The sequence below is a fragment of the Gobio gobio genome (assembly GCF_949357685.1).
Source record: "Gobio gobio genome assembly, chromosome: 2".
Lineage (NCBI taxonomy): Eukaryota > Metazoa > Chordata > Actinopteri > Cypriniformes > Gobionidae > Gobio > Gobio gobio.
In genome coordinates this window covers 17,397,152-17,419,975 of record NC_137098.1, presented here as the reverse complement: position 1 = coordinate 17,419,975, position 22,824 = coordinate 17,397,152, and the positions used below count along the sequence as shown (strand labels likewise).

The following is a 22,824-nucleotide window of genomic DNA, read 5'->3' as shown; positions in this document are numbered from 1 at the left end:
CAGACTCTAACCATTAGGCCATGACTACCCCCAAAAGAAAGCTAAAGGAGAAATTCAACCACAAAATATAACCAGCCTCCCAAAACATGAGAGCAAAGCTTCGTGAGGAATGGAAGAAGACTATGGGCCCTGTCCCAAATGGCACACTTCATGTGCACTTTCGGTCTTGTGGATTTACAATGGCCGCTGCGTGCGCGTGTCCGTTAAGTCCATGAGACCACAGGGTGTCCCATTGGTCATTTTAGGTCTCAGAAGGGTGCTCGTGAGCGACCCCTTTGAGGTCAATATGCACCCTCGATGCGCACTTCTGCCGAGCCCGCACTGGTGCGAGCTACGCAGTGGACTTCTTCCCGGCAGTCAAAGCGGCGTTACGTTGTGAAAGTGCGTACTCAGAGGAAAACCGTGAGGGTTTAAGGTGCCATTTGGGACAGGGCCAAAGGCAAGGAACAGAAAGAAGAAGGAGGATTTGGCAGCCATTTTGGATATTACTCCCCCATCACCCGAATAAATTAATGTGTCCTTTAGTCCAGTTCATCTTTCTCCTGCTCATGGTTCTATTTCCCCAATTCCAAGCCCCCCCCAAAAGGTTTGTCCACCCAAGTTGACCTCAAAAATTAAGAGGCTGGAAAGAGAAAACAAGGAGCTAAAAGCAATGCTCAATGGCATGAAAAAAGCCAATAGTAAAAAGAGGGTTCAAAAGCATCGCTGGAATAAAGCTAAGCAAGCACGTCAACCTACCCTCAGATCTTCGACAAAAAGAGCTGCGACTCAAAAAATGATTCAGAATGTCTTGTTCACTATGTTTTTAGTTCAATTTCATACACTAAGTAATAAGATTGTACTGATATGTTGTACTTTCATTAATGTTCAAATAGAGATGCAAATAAATTTGTTTGTTACAAAAGTATTCAATAAATTTCACCTTAAATGTTCATACAGTGTCTCATTTCGTCCTGTGGTGTGACGGGATGTCCTGTGGTGTGACATCACTTCAAACACAATTAAACGACTTTTACAATGTTAACTAGCTTAAATAATTATATACATTTGAAAACGTTGCATAATATAACTATATAAAAAAAATTATAAACATTTTCAAATTGTTTTTCTAATTTTACACAATATTTCCACTGGAGTGAGTGGTAAAAGATGGCACAAGCAAAGAATATATTCAAAAAACAGCGGTGAAAAAAAATATATGCAGAATTTTAATGATCATTCTTTAAGAATACTTGTTAAACTTAAAACATACCTGATTTGTATTTGAAATTAATCATATTTCAATATTTGAATTTTATAGTATTGTCATGTCACACCGCAGGACATATTTTGCCTGGAGCTGTGAGAAAAGCTTAATAAATTACATGACGAGAAAAAAAATCTACTAACCTCTAACAGTTTCAAAAACAACAGTATTTGAACTATACAAATTCATACAATTCTCGAGCAATTTAGAACTTTGTTTAAAAAAATGCTGTTTCACCCTTATTTGTCATCTACCCATATGCACCTATAGGCGGGTGCACAACACGTGTACACTATGCTTATTACACACACAGGGATGCGCAGCGGCACACAAACATTTTTACATATTAAAAATAAAAGGATTCCTCTCTGGAGAAGCGTTCAGTCCTTCCACTCACAAATTCCGCCATGCAAATAGCCAATCCACCATGGTGCAAGCGCAACTGGCTTTTAAAGGGAATAGGAGATGAGACTCTGATCGGTTTACTGCACGTTACGTCCAAAACACACCCATGACTCATTTAGAGACTCGTTTTTCTTTCCGTCGTTAAACTAGCAAAAGTTGATTCAGAAACGCCTTAAGGGCACCTGCACCATGTGCTTCAGACCATGTGCTCAGATCGTTAAATAGGGCCCTATATCTCATGTATAAATTACAATTCAGAGTTTAGGGTATAGGCTAAATCTCTCAACCACGAAAAAAAAAATAGAATTGCAGATTTATATCTTGTGAGAATTGGGAGGAAAAAAGTCGCAATTACTTTTTTTTTAAATTGGAAGTTTATAAACTCACAAGTAAACTCGCAATTGCGAGTTATAAAGTCAGAATAGTGAGATATAAACTTGCAAATCTGAGAAGATTAGCATGTGCAACGGTATGATTAAACAGTAGTTTGAAGCAAGGAAATGAAGACAATCTCTAGCTGAAAGCAGTCAGTAAACAGCGGAAGCTTGAGTGATGACGCCTCATGACAGGCTGAGAGTTTAAATGTGGCTGTAGCAGCTTCCTCAATGTCAAAAACACTTTCATTCAACTGTGTCCAAAATTTAAGGCATACAATTTAATGCACACCATCCAAACCGCTGCTGTCGTCAGGGAGACATAATTGTGACTTTGAACATGGATTTGTCTGCTATCACAGAAAACGAAGGCTTTCATTAAGAACATCTTCTTGTTAGATCTATTTGGCTAAGACAATCTGTGTGTGTGTGTGTGTGTGTGTGTGTGTGTGTGTGTGTGTGTGTGTGTGTGTGTGTGTGTGTGTGTGTGTGTGTGTGTGTGTGTGTGTGTGTGTGTGTGTGTGTGTGGACTGGTAATCCCTATGTTAAATGTCCCCACAAAGATGGCAATATCCAAAATCCTCATCCTTGTGGGGACATTTGCTGGTCCCCATGAGGAAAACATCTTATAAATCAGACTAAGTGATGTTTCTTGAAAATGTAAAAATGCAGAATGTCTCATGTGATGGGTAGGTTTAGGGGCAGGGGCAGTGTAGGGATAGAATATACGGTATGTACAGTATAAAAACCATTACGCCTATGGAAAGTCCCCATAAAACATGAAAACCCAACATGTGTGTGTGTGTGTGTGTCTCTGTGTGTGTCTCTGTGTGTGTGTGTGTGTGTGTGTGTGTGTGTGTGTGTGTGTGTGTGTGTGTGTGTGTGTGTGTGTGTGTGTGTGTGTGTGTGTGTGTGTGTGTGTGTGTGTGTGTGTGTGTGTGTTTTATATATATATACCCTTTAAAAGTTTGGAATCAGTAAGAAGTTTTTGAAGTCTCTTCAGCTCACCAAGGCTGATATTTGATCATAAATACAGTAAAAACAGTAAACCTGAAATATTATTACAGTTTAAAATAACTGTTGTAATATATCATAACATTTAATGTATTCCTGTTATGCAAAGCTGAATTTTCAGCATCATTACTCCAGTCTTCAGTGTCACGTAATCCTTCAGAAATCATTCTAATATGATAATATATAATAATTTCTTTAGAACATTATACATTTCTTTATTGTTACTTTTGATCAATTTAATGCTTCCTTGCTCAATAAAAGTATTCATTTTTTACTGACCCAAAACTTCATTCAACAAATATTTTATAAAATTTGGTGGCAATTCTGATACTTTGCCTGACAATGAGGGTGACTAAGAAAAAAATGGCGGCATGCAATAAAAATACTTTGTACGCTATTTAAAGCTGCTGTCCGTAACTTTTTTTGTGTTCAAGATTTACAAAAATGATATAATGAGAATGTACAACATGAATCCATTTTCCAAACCGTGTTTTTGTCTTACCCTGAATCTTTATGATACACTTATAATAAGTGTTTATATTGGAACTATTTCAGACCGGTCTGGTAGGAACCGCTGCGGAGGAGCACAGTCCCTGCGTGACTCGCCATAGACATAAACTGAGAGAAGTAGCTCCGGCTGCAATAGGGCTGTGCAATTAATCGAATTTCGATTTCGATTTCGATTTTGCCTCCCAACGATCATATATATATAATATAACTATATAAAAAAAATTATAAACATTTTCAAATTGTTTTTCTAATTTTACACAATATTTCCACTGGAGTGAGTGGTAAAAGATGGCACAAGCAAAGAATATATTCAAAAAACAGCGGTGAAAAAAAATATATGCAGAATTTTAATGATCATTCTTTAAGAATACTTGTTAAACTTAAAACATACCTGATTTGTATTTGAAATTAATCATATTTCAATATTTGAATTTTATAGTATTGTCATGTCACACCGCAGGACATATTTTGCCTGGAGCTGTGAGAAAAGCTTAATAAATTACATGACGAGAAAAAAAATCTACTAACCTCTAACAGTTTCAAAAACAACAGTATTTGAACTATACAAATTCATACAATTCTCGAGCAATTTAGAACTTTGTTTAAAAAAATGCTGTTTCACCCTTATTTGTCATCTACCCATATGCACCTATAGGCGGGTGCACAACACGTGTACACTATGCTTATTACACACACAGGGATGCGCAGCGGCACACAAACATTTTTACATATTAAAAATAAAAGGATTCCTCTCTGGAGAAGCGTTCAGTCCTTCCACTCACAAATTCCGCCATGCAAATAGCCAATCCACCATGGTGCAAGCGCAACTGGCTTTTAAAGGGAATAGGAGATGAGACTCTGATCGGTTTACTGCACGTTACGTCCAAAACACACCCATGACTCATTTAGAGACTCGTTTTTCTTTCCGTCGTTAAACTAGCAAAAGTTGATTCAGAAACGCCTTAAGGGCACCTGCACCATGTGCTTCAGACCATGTGCTCAGATCGTTAAATAGGGCCCTATATCTCATGTATAAATTACAATTCAGAGTTTAGGGTATAGGCTAAATCTCTCAACCACGAAAAAAAAAATAGAATTGCAGATTTATATCTTGTGAGAATTGGGAGGAAAAAAGTCGCAATTACTTTTTTTTTAAATTGGAAGTTTATAAACTCACAAGTAAACTCGCAATTGCGAGTTATAAAGTCAGAATAGTGAGATATAAACTTGCAAATCTGAGAAGATTAGCATGTGCAACGGTATGATTAAACAGTAGTTTGAAGCAAGGAAATGAAGACAATCTCTAGCTGAAAGCAGTCAGTAAACAGCGGAAGCTTGAGTGATGACGCCTCATGACAGGCTGAGAGTTTAAATGTGGCTGTAGCAGCTTCCTCAATGTCAAAAACACTTTCATTCAACTGTGTCCAAAATTTAAGGCATACAATTTAATGCACACCATCCAAACCGCTGCTGTCGTCAGGGAGACATAATTGTGACTTTGAACATGGATTTGTCTGCTATCACAGAAAACGAAGGCTTTCATTAAGAACATCTTCTTGTTAGATCTATTTGGCTAAGACAATCTGTGTGTGTGTGTGTGTGTGTGTGTGTGTGTGTGTGTGTGTGTGTGTGTGTGTGTGTGTGTGTGTGTGTGTGTGTGTGTGTGTGTGTGTGGACTGGTAATCCCTATGTTAAATGTCCCCACAAAGATGGCAATATCCAAAATCCTCATCCTTGTGGGGACATTTGCTGGTCCCCATGAGGAAAACATCTTATAAATCAGACTAAGTGATGTTTCTTGAAAATGTAAAAATGCAGAATGTCTCATGTGATGGGTAGGTTTAGGGGCAGGGGCAGTGTAGGGATAGAATATACGGTATGTACAGTATAAAAACCATTACGCCTATGGAAAGTCCCCATAAAACATGAAAACCCAACATGTGTGTGTGTGTGTGTGTCTCTGTGTGTGTCTCTGTGTGTGTGTGTGTGTGTGTGTGTGTGTGTGTGTGTGTGTGTGTGTGTGTGTGTGTGTGTGTGTGTGTGTGTGTGTGTGTGTGTGTGTGTGTGTGTGTGTGTGTGTGTGTGTGTGTGTTTTATATATATATACCCTTTAAAAGTTTGGAATCAGTAAGAAGTTTTTGAAGTCTCTTCAGCTCACCAAGGCTGATATTTGATCATAAATACAGTAAAAACAGTAAACCTGAAATATTATTACAGTTTAAAATAACTGTTGTAATATATCATAACATTTAATGTATTCCTGTTATGCAAAGCTGAATTTTCAGCATCATTACTCCAGTCTTCAGTGTCACGTAATCCTTCAGAAATCATTCTAATATGATAATATATAATAATTTCTTTAGAACATTATACATTTCTTTATTGTTACTTTTGATCAATTTAATGCTTCCTTGCTCAATAAAAGTATTCATTTTTTACTGACCCAAAACTTCATTCAACAAATATTTTATAAAATTTGGTGGCAATTCTGATACTTTGCCTGACAATGAGGGTGACTAAGAAAAAAATGGCGGCATGCAATAAAAATACTTTGTACGCTATTTAAAGCTGCTGTCCGTAACTTTTTTTGTGTTCAAGATTTACAAAAATGATATAATGAGAATGTACAACATGAATCCATTTTCCAAACCGTGTTTTTGTCTTACCCTGAATCTTTATGATACACTTATAATAAGTGTTTATATTGGAACTATTTCAGACCGGTCTGGTAGGAACCGCTGCGGAGGAGCACAGTCCCTGCGTGACTCGCCATAGACATAAACTGAGAGAAGTAGCTCCGGCTGCAATAGGGCTGTGCAATTAATCGAATTTCGATTTCGATTTCGATTTTGCCTCCCAACGATCACCAAAATAGTACAATCGAGAAAAAACGATTATTTTGCCTTGCGTTCTGAATGAAACGCGCACGCGCACATCCGCCCCTCCCGAACCCACAAATCTCTCTCAGTTCGTGAGTCTCGTGTGCATATCATCCGCTGGAATTTAAAAACTCTGCGCGAGTAAAGATGGCAGAAGGAGGGCAGTTACAGCAGCGTTTGGTGAGCAAAAAAGGCAAAACCAACTCCGTTGTCTGGGAACAGTTTGGCTTCGAGGAATCAGACGACGAGCAGAAACATGCTACGTGCAAGATTTGCTACATGGTAGTGGCTGCAACTCAAGGGAACACCGCGAATTTGTTTAACCACTTGAAAATTAAACAGAGTGACCTATGACAATCTAATGAAGAAACAAAAACTGACGAGAGCAGGGGTGCCGCGTAAACGTCCTTTTTTTCCTTCATATTTTTCAAATAATTCTCTCTTTGTAAACTTTGTTCAATGCATGCGAGATTGCGAGTGCTGCCATATTTTCGAATATGACCAGTCGTTTTCACCGTCATCACCCGGGTTTAGTGCCCTAGGGTTTAGGTTTAGAATGAGAAGCCGCGCGCGCTGTGAGAAAATGTGTCTCTGTGCGTTCATCCGAGAGCGGGCACACGTCTCTCAGCGCGCAAATATTGAGTTCTCTTTCAAGTCTTGCTCTTAAACGGACAAACTCACACAAAACGTATGTCAACATGTCCATCTTGATGAGTATCTTAGCAGACATAGTCTGTATATGCCTTAAGTGAACTTAATGCAGTCGAGAAAGAAGACGCGAGGTCTTAAAGGGGCAGTAGCCTTTACTGCTGTCTGTTTAATGTCAAACAACAAAAGACAAGGACATCACTCAACGCTCTTGATTGAATAGCTTTTGTAAGTTTAATAGGATTAATCTTTAATTTATGCACTCAAATATGCAATGTTATTTTACATTTGATACATTTCTGTACCTGAAAACTAATGTTAGACGTACCTGAAAAGCATAGCCGAACCATATTGTTGATCTTATTTATTTGTGGTTATCATTTTTACGTGAATACTTTTATACTTTGATTCGAATATATGTTATATTATTTATTTTAATAGTTCAAAAAGTACAACAAATGTTACAATTTCAATTGAATTGTTGAAAGGTGTATTTTTAATAAATACAACACATTCCCAAAGTCATGTGAAATAATCGTGTTACATAATCGTGATTTCAATATTGACCAAAATAATCGTGATTATGATTTTTTCCATAATCGAGCAGCCCTAGGCTGCAATGTTCTTCCGCAACACGCATGCAGTTCTGTTTATTAACCGCTAGAGCGCAAAAAGTTACGGACTGCAACTTTAACTTATTTTCCTCGTGTGACAACCTAATGCATCATCTGCATATTACTGTGCACCAGTAAATGTTTTTCCCATAGTCTTAGTGAAGATGTTTATGAAAGTTTTCTTTCTTTACCAGCTTTTAATTAAATGGCGAAAGGAATGTCACACATTGAGTAACGTTTGCTCTGTAATTACCACTAGCCCAGGCGACGACATTCCAACTTTCAGTAAGTAGCCATGAACTTCCCCTCCACTAACTTCACTCGATGCTTTCCAATTAAAGAGGACATTCCAAACTTTCTGGTCTAACCAATAACTCAAGCAAACACTATTGAAGCTCATTCTATCTGTGTGCCGCCCGCAGACACTAAACAACTCATTTCACTAAATCAAAGGCAAGGTTTCCAACTGCAGCATTCCCACCAGCACTAAAATGTTTCACTAAAATGTTATTAGTTGCTGTGCTATTTTAAAGAAGGAGGGGTGAATCTCATTTCAGCATGTCCTATTTCACCCCAAAATCTAAATAAATTAAGTATCATATTTTTTCTATAATGGAAATAAAGACAATTTATTGTTTTGCATTGTGACATTCTTTTATAATAATAATAATAATAATAATAATATTTTTTTACTAGCTACTTGATTTTTTTTTTATATACATTTGTAAAATGCTGCCTAATATTATATATTTCCCAAATCGGACTATAACTCGCAATTGCGAGTTTAATTGTCTCACCAAGGCTGAATTTATTTGATCAAAAATACAGCAAAACAGTAATACTGAAAGTAATACAGAAATATTCATATATTTGTATTTAGATGCAGTAAAATTATGAATTTATTCAAATCAGCATTAAATTAAGAAAGTAACAACAAACAATATGATGTACTGAATAAATACTTTACAATTTACTTACTTTATTTCTACTCAGGAATTGAACAAATGTGACCCTGGACCACAAAACCAGTCATAATGGTCAATTTTTTGAGTTCATCATCTGAAAGCTGAATAAATAAGGTCAATATTTGGTATACTGTATATTGCTGAGATACAACTATTTAAAAATCTGGAATCTGAGGGTGCAAAAAAATCGAAATATTCACCTTCAACACATATTACTACTAATAATACATGCTTTATATATTGATGGTAGGACATTTACAAAATATCTTCATGGAACGTGATCTTTACTTAATATCCTAGATTTTTGGCAAAAAAGAAATTAATAATTAGAAATGGCCAAATTGTAGTTATAGCAGTGAAAGAGTGCGTTGTAAGATTTAAGTAGCAAAACATTAAATATTTGATAACTGTTTTATGAAGAAAAAAAAAACATTCAGCGACCAACCATAATATCAAGTGATGCAAACTACTTTACATTTTTCATGAAATTTCACAATTTTGAATCGAAAATATGACATTATTTATGTAAATCATAACTTAATTTGACGTGAAAAGAAACATTTAGCATTTTTACATATTAGGCAGATGAAAATAAGAGTGAATGTGTGCATATATTTAAAAATCTATATATTATTTGCAAATAGTTTACTTCAAAACTATAATAGGAACTTTTACCATTCTTATTCCCTTTTCTTTATTTCCTTAAATCTCTTTTAATCCTTTAATAATTTAATTCCTTTAAATAAACCAATAAGACCAAAACAACCCCCCCCCCCCCCCCACGCAAAAAAACAAAAACAATGTTAAAACATGGTTACAGCCTTGCAATGTATTGTTGGCAATTGCAACATATATACCCGTGTGACTTATGACTGGTTTTGTGGTCCAGGGTCACAAATGTAAAAAATGAATTCCTACTAGCTTTTTTTTTGTTTTTACAATTATTACATTATGGAAATGAAAAGTTGGGTGCGAAATGTGCTTAATTTGTATGTCTTATTTCAAAATAATGTCTCAATAAAAGTCCCAAGTCCTAAAAATAGGCTAAAAGACCCCCTGAAATCACTCGATGACTACAGTGTTTTTTTCCTGCTCTGGCACATTTCCTGTAGAAACAGGAAGTTGGGGCAGAACATATATGAAAGGGTTGTATTCCTTTATACATAGAAAGGTTTTATAAAATGTAGTGTACGTTAAAGCTGTGATAACCATGAATTTGTCAACTTCCAGGAGCACGCTAACAAACTACCATAATTATTGAACTACAAGCCAAAACGTAAACAACATTGATTCCATGGGGTCTTTCTGGTTATTTTCTTTTAATTTTGCTGTGAGATATGTTGTTTTGTGCCATTCACCCTGAGAAAAAGATCATCGTTTCAATATAAATAACAAAAGCTCTTACCTAGCCTGTTGTCCAGTACTCCAAAATCCAGGGAATATTTGACCACGTGGTAGTTATTCCACACATAAAGCAGATTATCTCTGGGATTATAATCCACGGCAGCGATGTACTGGTACGAGTTTGGGAAAAAGATGTCCAGATAGCCATCTTTGCTCAGCTCTGTGTTGTAGATGTAGTCGATTTTATTCCCAGTGGCTTCGCTATCGTCGTCTTCGTAGACGGTCTTGACCACGTACAAGATTCCACAGATCATGAAAGCGTTGGAAGCGGAGCGTTTGTCGTAGGCCGTATCCCACGTTCCTTCCACCCGCAGCGTGTACGGGTTTAGCTGGCTGATCACAATACGTCCGTTGTTTTGTTCCGTGGCATAAATCACCCAAAGGCCATTCTCGTCCACCGCCAAATCGATATCCGACTTGCCGCCCCAACGGTACGGAGACGTATCGTGGTAGTTCGCGCTGGCGATGATGGCCTCGCCGCTCTTGATGCGAGTGCGCAGATCGAACTTGACGATATTCCGCGTGCGCTCCTTGTTGAAGAACAGCGCGCCGTCGTAGACGACAAACCCCGTGCCGTCCACCCGATGGGGAAGTTTGTAGGTGGTCGTGGGTCGGCCGGCAACGAAGTCCTCTTTGCTGGAGTACTCGGTGAGGGTGTCTGTGCGATACGGCGTCCAGGGCATGTAATAGATCTTATCCGAGGCCTGAAGGGGGTCTTTACACCAAGCTCCCGACTGGTGGTCCGATTCAAACAGATGCTCGCTCTGATAAACGCCACGCAAGAGCCCTGGGCACAAGAAAACTACAGACAAACAGAGAGAGAAAGACAAGTGAGCATGGCTTTGAAAGCATCAAGCCTCTTCACTTCATGACCATTTTCATTTATCTGGATGGATAAGATGGATAACATCTCACTGCTTTGTACGCAATGGCATGATAGGTTAGAAATGTGTTGTTAAGTAGAAACTATACACATTTGGGCTGCTTTCAATGATCCATTACATTATATAAAAGGAAAGCGATAAACAGATCATGCCAAGTTAGAAGGAGAATGACAATCCTTCACAGTACTTAAACGCACCCGCTGCTCTCATAAACCGTTGATACTCTTGTATTTCTGCTCGACTAGATTGTGCCATATTTTCACTAGACATGATGACTGATACTCTCACAATGTGACACATTACATCAGCTGAATTTTGTATTATTGTAGCTTATTCTAGTCAAAAAGCATCCATTTAGATAACAATATGTTGTTTGACTGACTGACTGACTGACTGACTGACTGACTGATGTTAAAATAACAGGGTAATAGACTTGTGTGCATCAAGAGAGCGGTATCATATTTGTTGCTATTTGAATTTGAATTTGTACATTAGTATGCTTTTTAGTGAAATTTAGATGTTGCTAATATATCCCAGGGGGTAATACAATAAAAATCACACTAAAACAGTCTTGTTATGATTTACCTTCATTTAGCTACAAATGTCTTTTATGTAGATTTTATTGCTTTAACCTTTACTTTTGAATGCTAAACTATGAAAAACACCTATAAAGATATAATGCATGTGTCAATAAATAATACACATTAATAAACAGAGTAAAATATAACATTGAAATATTTTTTGGGTGGAGATCATTCATAATTTATTCTAAATTCCCTAATAAAGCTTTATCTTCTTTTTTTTTTAACCAAAAACGGAGGGGTGAAAATATATTTCAAATATAATGTATAACATATGAACTAAATTGAGTAAAATAAACCATTTCAATATTTAAAATAATCTGTGAGAAGATAATTTATTATAATTAAATATAAATATAACCATTTTAAATTGTAATAATATTTCACACCATTTCTGTTTTTACTGTATTTTTACTGTAGCAGAAGAGACTTCTATATCTATAATGTAACTTTATTTCAAGTAACAATTGAAAAGCTGCCATAGGACTTTAGAAGGTGGAATACAGCATAAACATTTTGTGATATTCTTGTGTTATTTTTGAAGCTTGCCACCCATGGTGACTAAATAAGAGCTGTGCGATCATTCTTCAAAATTTCTTCTTTTTGTTCATAGGAGACAATAAATTTAAAAGGGTTTGGAAAAACATGAGGTTCAGTAAATTATTTTCTTTCTTGGGTTAACTAGTCCTTTAAACGTGCTCTAAACTTGGGGTACGTTTACAAAGACAACAATGTACTGAAAATGTTTTTTTGCGTACAGACGACAACGTTGTCAAAAAGATCCCCGTTCACACGGATCCACGAAAACGATTTAAAAAGCTGTTATGCGGCCAAGCCAGTAGTTGGCGATGTCACTTTGTAAAGAAACACTATGCGCCTATAGTCTGACCCATAGACCGTAATAAAAATATGGACGACGCAACTTCATTAGATTTCGCTGAAGAAAAGTGAAGCCTCCGGAGGTCCGAATATGGCGCTGACATCTTGCGCAGATTTGGGAGCGAGTCTGCGCAGTAGTGACCTCGGGACCGGAGTCTGCGCAGTGGAGAGCAGGAAGTAAAGCCGTGATATCAAAAGCCCGCCCACACTCTCGCAGATGCAGAACAAATCATTATGTCGGTATGAAATAAACAGTTATGGAAATGTAGAAATTAAAGCTAAAGCTCCAATCTCCTCCCGAAAAAAGTCAGTTGGTGCCTCAGTGACTACTTCACTTAGAGAAGCTGTCAATCTCCGCTGTCAATCATGACGTCACCTCCCCCCCTATATTATAGCATCAAATTACTAACTAAAACTAAACTTATTTAAAGGGTTAGTTCACCCAAAAATGAAAATTCTGTCATTAATTACTCACCCTCATGTCGTTCGACACCCGTAAGTCCTCCGTTCATATTCGGAACACAAATGAAGATATTTTAGTTGAAAGCTGATGGCTGAGAAAGGCTTCAGATAGGCCTCCATTGGCATTCAGTACATTTATACTCCCAAGACGCATAAAAGGCACTTAAAACGTCGTTACAAAGTCCATCTCACCACAGTGGCTCTACAATAATTTTACGATGCGACGACAATAGTTTTTGTGGGCAAAAAAAAATCAAAATAACACCTTTATCCAACTTGTTCTTGTCTTCCGTGTGTGCCTCCACGACGCTGGCGCGAGAATATGACGTAGCGCCGGCGTTCGGGAATCCATGAAATGCACACTTAAGCCCCATTTTGAGAACTACGCCGAGACCTAAAGCACGATCAATGTAGAATCCAACAGCTTAGACACGCGCGTCTTCCTCTGCTTGTAAACAAATCGCTTCTGGGTCATGTGTCCGAACGCCGGATATTCGTCATATTCTCGTGCATGCGTCGTGGAGGCACACACGGAAGACAATAACAAGTTGGATAAAGGTGTTATTTTGATTTTTTTTTCGCACAAAAACTATTGTCGTCATATCGTAAAATTATTGTAGAGTCACTGTGGTGAGATGGACTTTGTAACGACGTTTTAAGTGCCTTTTATGCGTCTTGGGAGTGTAAATGTACTGAATGCCAATGGAGGTCTATCTGAAGCCTTTCTCAGCCATCAGCTTTCAACAAAAATATCTTCATTTGTGTTCCGAATATGAACGGAGGTCATATTTAAAAAACGATCAGTTGAAATGAAATCAGCATGATAAAAACTGCATTCATTGACAATCATTTTCAAAAATTTGTTTTGAAACGCAAAAGTTTGCCTTTTCAGGATCCCAAAACGCTGTTGTTGTGTAAATGAATGGCCAAAATGGTTTTCCATCTTTAGTTGAAAATGGTGTTGTGTAAATGGCCCCTTGCTCCTGGAGGTCCATTATCCTGTAGAGTTCAGCTCCAGCCATAATTAAACACACCTGAACCAGATAATCAAGGTCTTCAGGGTTACTAGAAACTTCCAGGCAGGTGTGTTGGAGCAGGTTGGCGCTAAACTCTCTCCCTCAAGGAGCAGGATTGGCCACATGCAGAAAGATTTCATTTCAACTGGAAGTTGGCATTTCAAATTTTGATAAATAAGAGCGAGCTCATTAATGACAGCTGGTCAAAGGGGCCAGAGGCCGCCGAGACATAATAATGAGCTTATATTTATTACAATCTGAACGAATTCCATCCCGATGCTAAGATATTGTCAATTTGTGTCATCTTGATTTATTGCGTCTGCGCGCACAAAACTAATAATAAGAGTATTTTCCTCCATTTGGGTTCGCTCTAACCAGCCTTGCAGCATCAGAACAGAAATATTGTGTTTCTTTCCAGGGCTTTAGCTCCGGAGAAATTGATTAAACCCAAGGCCTGACTGCGGCGATCCATACACTTAACCAGATTAGGTTAGAAATATATAAACTCATTCCAATTAATTTCCTGCGAGGGGTCAAATCTGTTGATACCAAAGACAGTGTAATCTACAGAGACAGCGGTAACTGAGCAGCAGGTTCGGGCCGCGTGTCTGTGATTGCATTACTAAATCTATGATATTTACGATTGCAGAAAAGCTCAGAACGGTCAATAAATTAAAGCTAAACGGCGCTCTGCCTACAGCTGGAAGCTTTTCGGCATGTCTGGGGCTGAATCCGAAATCGCCACCTAAACCCTCAATCACTATTCCCTACTTTAGTCCACTAATAGAGTTCACTTGAAGGAGTGAATGAAAACAAGTGAGCGAATTCGGACAACCGCTGTGTGTACATCGGCTGTACGCTATTATTGCGGTGCAATGTGGGACAGAATGAGTGCACTCAATAACGTCCACTATGGTTTCGGACACCACTACTATGGCTGTCCCCTCAAATAGTGCCCTATTTAAGGGTATAGAGGGCGATTTCGGATTCAGCTTGGGTGTTTCTTCGACTATGGGCACTTTCATGTCCCAGGGGTTGATGAAAATAATAAAAATCACACTAAAATGGACTTAAATATAAATGTTTTACCTTTAGATTTTATTTTTACTACAAGTGCCTTTCATGCAGATTTTATTGCTTTCCCTTTACTTTCAGAGCTAAACTATGAATATATAAAACATGTGTGAATAAAAATCACTATGAACAAATATTGCATTTAGATAATCTTTTATTATAACTATAAACATAAGTTTGTGTTTCTTGTAGAGTGAAAATGTATTTAAAATATATAACACATAAACTAAACAGAGTAAAAGAAACCAGTTTAATATGTATTGTGTGAAAATTATTTGTGAAGATAAATAATCATTTATTTTATTTTAATTTAATTAATTATTTAATTATTATAATTTATTCCCTGATAAAGCTTTATCTAAAGTTACTTCTTCATATAGATTTTTCCAAATTATACAAAAAGAGTGAAAATATATTTAAAATAATATAACATATAATGTATAAACTTGACATAGTAAAATAAGCCATTTCAATATTTACTGTGTAAAAATGATTTGTGTGAAGATAATAAATAGTTTTTGGTAATTATTATAATAATGTATTCCCTAATAAAGCTTTATTAGGGAATAAAAAAGTTTTTAAACATTTTTTAACATCTTTTAATAACTTTTTAAAATCAAACTATGCAAGAAGAGTTAAACTATATGACGTATAAACTTAACAGATTAAAATAAACCATTTTAATATTTATTGCGTGAAAATTATTGAGTGTTGAGGTAATTAAAATAATTAATATAATAATGTATTCCTTAATAAAGGTTAAGTTACTTCTTACTATATTTTATCACCAAATTACGCAAGAAGATTGAAAATATACTTAAAATATATAACGTATAAGCTAAATTGAGTAAAATAAACCTTTTCCATATTTATTGTGTGAAAATATTTATTGTGCAGATAATATAATATAATATATATATATTTACTAAATTATGCAAGAAAAGTAAAAATATATTTAAAATATATATTATAACATTTAATGTGATGGTTGTAGTTACATGTAGTTACAATTACATGCCAGAGTAAAAAAAAAAAATTATGTCAAATCTCATTTATGTTCACATTATTAGCAGACAAAAAGTTCTGTAAATAAACTAGTGAGTTTGGAAAATGTTTTGTAAAGGAATTTTATTCTTAAGCATCCACAGGGCCAAAATTGTCCATACTGTAGTTGAAGAAACCTCAATCTGTTCCTTGATATTGTGAAAAATAAACCTTCCTTTGCCCCTGTGACTGAGTCCATCAGCTCCATTAGGAAGTCTGAGAATCTCTGAGTGAGAAAATGATACAGCGCTGCACGCTTACACAGGTATTATAAAGGTTAATGAAGTGGGTCGTTCGGCTCCAGCGTCAGACCCATTACAAGACTGCCAAAACTTGTAACATATCTGAAACCTACCACACATACACACACACACACAAACCGTGCAGCACTGAAAAACACCTAGACAACTCTCTGATTGCCCATCCAGAGGATTACAGTGATATACAGTGAATGGCTATATCAGAAAACAGGCAGCGAGCTAGACTGCATCTTAAACCTGCATTTAAACCAAAGCCCCACTGCAATCATCATCACATCCCTCTATTGATGCTGACCACAGCTCAACTACACACACAGATTTAAGTCTTTCTAGAAAGCCGTAAAGTGGCAGACGCTGCTCCAGATGGTCTGCAGGAGCGAGAGACGGACGATTCTGAAGGGGTGAAAGAAGGTGAAGAAAAGGATTCCAAGGAATAGTTCAGCCAAAAATAAAGTCCGTTTTCATTTACACACTAAAAATGCCATTTCAAAACTGCTGAGATGCTTTTTTTTGTTTGTTTTAAAGAATGTTCAAGTCTTTTAGGATACCATTATCAGTATTTTTGTCTTACTCATATTTTCCAGCAAAATGTTTGAATAAATGATCTTTACAAAATTGTGTGAGATACTAATTAAAAATGTTCAGAGAATATATGTTAAACTAAAATCATAATTTGTTTAAAATGTTTTAGTTTAAAACATCAACCAACACCAACAGCATTGAGGGAAGAAAAATAAATGATTACAAAATATATTCTACAAAAACCAGTTTAAATATCTTGTGATTTTTTTGTAAATTGCTTTTTGTGAATGTTCCTTGATTTAATGATGTCTAGATTTTTCTTCTTCTGAAAAACAAGATAACTTTTTATTTATAATACAATTTTTGTTTATGATTTTTATTGTTTAACTCTATTAGAGAAAAAACTATATATTTTTCAGCAAATTAACAAAATGGTCTAAGCTGAATAAAGTTTTTCTTTCCCCATTGTAATCTTTATTAGATTGATGTTAAAAAACGACAGTGAGGGAATGTAAATAGTTTTAATATCTTGTGAGCTTTAGAAAATGTACCATGTTTTAATGATGTTTAGATACATTTGTCTGAAAAAACATTGTTTATTTATGTATTAAATTTATTTCTACATGCTAGTCTTTTAGATCTGCCACTAAATAAATAAATAAATAAATACATTTGTAAACAGAATTTTTGTCATATTTTCCAGGAAAACATTCCACATTAACTTTACTTACCCCAATGCAATATATTGTTTAGATTTATGAAAATGAGCTTTAGTATCTTGAGCAAATTTGCTTTAATAAATGTATCTTGTTTATAAGGATGTTTTTTTTTTGTAGTTCGTTGACGCATCTTTGAACTTGTCAGAAACAACAAAGACTGCTGATAATGTATGGCATATTAAGTTACTTACTAGAGGTAAACACTGACCCTCCAACTAGTTGACTGCCTTTCTGGATGTCTATCAACAAGTAGTCAAGACCCAGTTCACAGTGGCCTTATGAGTCAAGCTTAAAAACATGACAAAGTATGACGGCCATGTCTTCTGAAGTCATGAGACAGCTTCGAGTGACACAAATTTAAGTCGGCAGTAACTGGTGAGACACTTAAATATCAATATGTTCCTTATGCAAAGCCTCTGTTTAGTATGGAGGCTTGTTTCCGCCACATAATAAAAAATAAAAAAGGTAATTGCGACTTTTTATCAAATAATTCTGATTCTTTTTTTCTCATAATTGCGAGTTTACATCTTGTGTGATATAGTCGCAATTGTGAGTTATAAAATCAGAATTGTGAGATTCTGGGCCCTATCATAAACCCGGCTCACTGCGACGCTAGCAAGTGTTTTTTGCTAGTTTCAGGCCGACACAGTTATCATTTTCCCATCCAGCGCCACGTTGTTTAAATAGCAAATTAACTCACGCCTATCTGTTCGCCCATGGGCGTGCTGGCCTGAAAACGAGGTGTGTTTAGGCGCATTGTTGGCGCGTTGCTATTTTGAGGACATATGTAAATGACTGCGGCATTGACCAACAAAAATCTGGTCTAAAGTCAATAGTGCAGTATTTTTTGTGCTATTTAAAGGGCGCGTTAGTAATATGCACCTATAGGCGGGTGCACAACACACGTACACTATGCTTATTACACACACAGGGATGCGCAGCAGCACACAAACATTTTTACATATTAAAAATAAAAGGATTCCTCTCTGTAAATAGCAAATCCGCCATGGTGCAAGCGCAACTGGCTTTTAAAGGGAATGGGAGATGAGACTATGGCTGTGTTCACACTGCAGGGCTTAATGCTCAATTCCGATTTTTTGAAAAAATTAAATTTTTTTGCAAGGCCGTTCATATTTCCAATTAAATGCAACCTTTTGTGATCTCCTGTGTGAACGTGAAATGACCCAGAAGTGACCCGCATGCGCAGAAGAGTACTCAACGGTCAACGACGTCACTTGTTGTTTACGGAAGTAGCCAAATATGGGTGTCAGCATTGGAGTTCGTTTAGCTTTATTAAAGTTATTTTCGCAACGGAGCCAGCACCATTACAACCTTCTCATGTTAAGAAGAAAATTAAAAAAGAGGAGGAGAGCAAGGTTTTTGGCCATGGCGTTTTGTGGAGCAGTGGTAGCAACGTCGGTACAGAGAAACGTGTGTGTGCGGAGTCGCAGCCAGGAGTGGTGGGATACTGATGTGAGTGGCTTTACTGATACCGAATTCGTCAGTAACTTCAGAATGACCAGATCCACCTTCAATTATGTTTGCGAGCGCCTTCAACTAACTTTGTCACGGGAAGAGACACATCTGCGGCGGCCCATAACAGCGCAGAAACGCGTTGGAGTTGGAGTGTATTGGCTAGCAACAGGTGCGTACTTCTTCTTTTATTGGCGGTTAGCAACTATTTCTTGTGCATTACCGCCACCACTGGACTGGAGTAAGGAACGGGAGTTACAATGATGACGTTTGTCGCGTATCAACGACGTGCGGGTCGGATACATGTGACCTGGCAGTCAGGACTGAAGACGCATTTCAAAAGATCGGATATGTATCGGATTTGGACCACATACCCAAGTGGCCTGGGTCGCATTTGAAAAGATCGGATCTGTGTCGTTCAGACTGTCATGAAAAGATCAGATACAGGTCGCATAAGGGCAAAAAAATTGAATTGGGAATTGGGTCGTTTCAGCCTGCAGTGTGAACGCAGCCTATGATTGGTTTATTGCCCGTTACGATCAAAACACACCCATGACTCATTAAGAGAATGGGCCCTATCTTGCACCCAGCGCAATTGACTTTGTACACCGACGCATGTGTCATTCCTATTTTGCACCCGCGCACAGCGCGCTTTTCCCTCCACAGAAGCACGTCGCTAAACTAGTGAATGAACTTGCGCTACCTGGGCGGTTCAGCGCAAAAAAGGAGGCGTGTTCCGGCGCAAACAATCCCTGGTGCTATTTTGCTGTTCCATTAAACAATTGCGCCACTGACCAGAAAAAACCTAGTCTAAAGTCAGTGGCACGTTGCGCGTTGTTCATTATGCTATTTTAAGGGCGCATGCTTGACCATAATGTATAGCGTGCACAACGCGCATACACTTTGCTCATGTAATCTACACAGATGCAACAGTTATTTTTGCAAATCATAAATTGTTACACTAAAAAATATTAACACATGAGATGACGGAAATCATTGTGGTGTGCCACGAAGATGTGAAAAAATAGGCATAAATCTAGCTTACAAATTATTCAGGCTAATTGTAGTCTAATAATTAAGGATAAGACCTGTTTGCCCAATAGTGGCAACTTCTGGCAAGACATATATGTATATAAGGACATCTAACAAATTGGTTTGTCCGTCAAGAACCAGGAAAAAAAATCGGTGAGTGTGGACGCAGCGATGTCCTCTGCTGGCGTCAGGTCCTGAGTAGAGGCAGATCCACCTCCCGTTACACGGCGTGCCCGATTGATGCTGGCAAGCTTGGACTTTCCCCGTCTTCTGATGTCATTGTAGCGCTTGCGGCACTGGTGCGACATCCTGGGGATGCCAGCTGATGAAACAATTGTGGCTATTTCCTCCCACGCCTGTTTAACCGACGCTATTTTGGGTGGGTTTCTCCCATCCCCATACAACACAACTTCTCTGTCTTTCACTGCTCTTACAAGCACATCAGTCTCCTCGGCTGTGAACCGCTCCTGGCGTGCGCCTGGTAAATACGCCATAATAATAGCAATCCATAATGGAACTTGCGCACTTGCTTTTACAGGGAATGTTGGATGACGCTCTGATTGGTTTATTCACGTTACGCCCAAACCACACCTATGAATAATGAAGCTACTTCAGACCAACCCATTTTAGATTTGCGCCGGGCGCAAGAGCCATTTATCCCGCCGGGAAAATAGCAACAGCGCCGAGACCCGCCCACAAAGTTACTTGCGCTTCGCGCTTTGACACTTGCGTTTCAGATCGTTAAAATAGGGCCCCATAGGTACAACCTTTTTAGATCATGCGCCATTGTTAAACTAGCAAGTGAATTCGGACACGCCCTAAGGGTGCTTTCACACTTGGTTCGATTGCCTGGACCGAACCCGAGTTCGATTGCTTCCCGATTGGTTCCGAACCGGGGTGCGTTTGCGTTATCAAAGCAGCAGCTGTTTACCCGGTTGCTTAGTAACGACAGCGAGCGTGAGGGCGGCGAAATGCATAGTGTTGCTCACCTCACTTTTATATTTTAGTTTTTTAACTGTTGGTTTTGTTTCTAAAGCTTTAGTACGTAATGGCACTTGCGTCTATATGCCGCAAATGCTCTAAAAAACGCTGAAGACGAGCAGAAATGAGATTTACAGCTCTCTGCTTGCAGTATGTCAGTCATGCTCGACAGGAAAATGAGTGAAACACACACAAACACACATTTTTATCAAATCATACGTCATTAATAGCGGTTCACTTCCGCCATTTAGTACGATTGCGTTCACATCAGCAGCGAACCGTACCGGAGTTCACATGAACCGTACCCCAGACCACCCTTTTTAAGCGGACTCTGGTACGGTTCGCGGGTGCGCACCCGAGTTCGGAAGACCGCGTTCACATCATCCAAACGTAGGGAACTCTGACATTAATCGAACCCGGGTGCGCACCAAAACTGCTAGTGTGAAAGCACCCTAAGTGCACTTGTGCCGTGCGCTTTAGGCCATGCACTCAGATCGTTAAAATAGGGCCCATAAACGCGTAATTCAGACTTTTTTCCTCAGAACTGCAAGTTCATATCTTGCAATTGTGTTTATAGTGTTAAATTCTGACTTTATAACACACAATTGTGAGTTTATATCTCACAATTCTGAGAAAAGTTTCACCATTCCAAGAAAAAAAAGAATTGCGAGTGGAAAAAATATATACTTTATATTCACACAATTTTGAGAAAAAAAGTCTGAATTGTAAGTTGTAAATGCAATTGCGAGAAAAAAAGTCATAATTTTGAGATACACTTGGTAAATACCACACAATTCATATGGACCTTTTGGTATGATATTTTGTTGCTGTTTTTGGAGCTTGACAACTATCAAGTGCTTGCATCTTATAGGAGAGCACAATGTGCATATTCTGCAAAATGCGTTTCACGGAAGGAAACTCCTATGGGGAGTTAAAGAGGCTTTAATATTTGGTGAACTATTGCCTCTAATATGAATATAGGCAGAGAGGAAAACATCAGAAAGAGATGAGGAGGAAGAGCAGAAGAAGGGAGGTGTAGGACAAGAGGAATATAAGAGTGAACATACTCCATCAGCCGAGTCGCTCTGTGTTTTAATGCTCATCTCTGCTGCTCATCTCTCGTCTCCACATCATATTAATCTATCCTGAATCTCTGCTCTTAGACCAACTGCCCATTACAGTCCCTGATCTGATGAACTACAGCAGTGATTCTCAACTGGTTGATCAACCTCCAGGAAGTGGATCATGTTTCTGCTCTGACAGCAGTGGGAAACAAAATCAAAAGCTAAATCAAAATAATTTGCAGCTAACCACATAATCATGCAGTTATGATAATAAATAGTCAAATAAAAGCTTTTAAAAGGGAAGAGAAAACACGTTCCATTTATTGTGGTGTTAATTTGTAATAGCTTTACTCTAATTGTTTGATCAATTTAATGTGAATAATATACCAAATTCTTACAAAGAAAGTGAGGTTGTGTGCGTAGGCTATACTAAACTATTTTAGTTCAAAATCATCTGCCACTTGGTACAAGCTGGTCAAATTATACAGATGCCAACATGGACGGGATGTGTGATGTTCTACAAAAATAATCATGCCCTATTGTGTTTTGTGGGATGCTTTACAGGCTGCTGAGAACACAAAACTATCAAAATTCAAGAGACCGTTTGAAACCAAAATGGCCAAATTTCCTATTCCGCCTGCCAAGTTAATGTTTTGGAATATTTTATGCCTGCAGTTCATGGTTATATCAATATGTTTGTTTTTAAGGGCATTTTTGTTTAGTTTTGACACTTGATTTTTCAATATATAATTGGAGTCCTAAAGCCGAACCAGT

General features: G+C 37.7%; 1 protein-coding gene and 1 long non-coding RNA gene across 2 annotated transcripts in view; both read right to left on the bottom strand.

The window, feature by feature from the left end:
- The window catches only part of LOC307122625, a 505,212-nt gene that overhangs the window by 291,560 nt on the left and 190,828 nt on the right, over nucleotides 1-22,824 (bottom strand). The window lies entirely within an intron of this gene.
- LOC307122623 (adhesion G protein-coupled receptor L3) overlaps nucleotides 1-22,824 on the bottom strand; it is a 307,023-nt gene that overhangs the window by 151,602 nt on the left and 132,597 nt on the right. Inside the window, exon 4 of the mRNA XM_079810734.1 lies at nucleotides 10,061-10,861. Within this exon, the coding sequence (XP_079666860.1) occupies nucleotides 10,061-10,861 (801 nt within the window). The remainder of the gene's footprint in view (nucleotides 1-10,060; nucleotides 10,862-22,824) is intronic.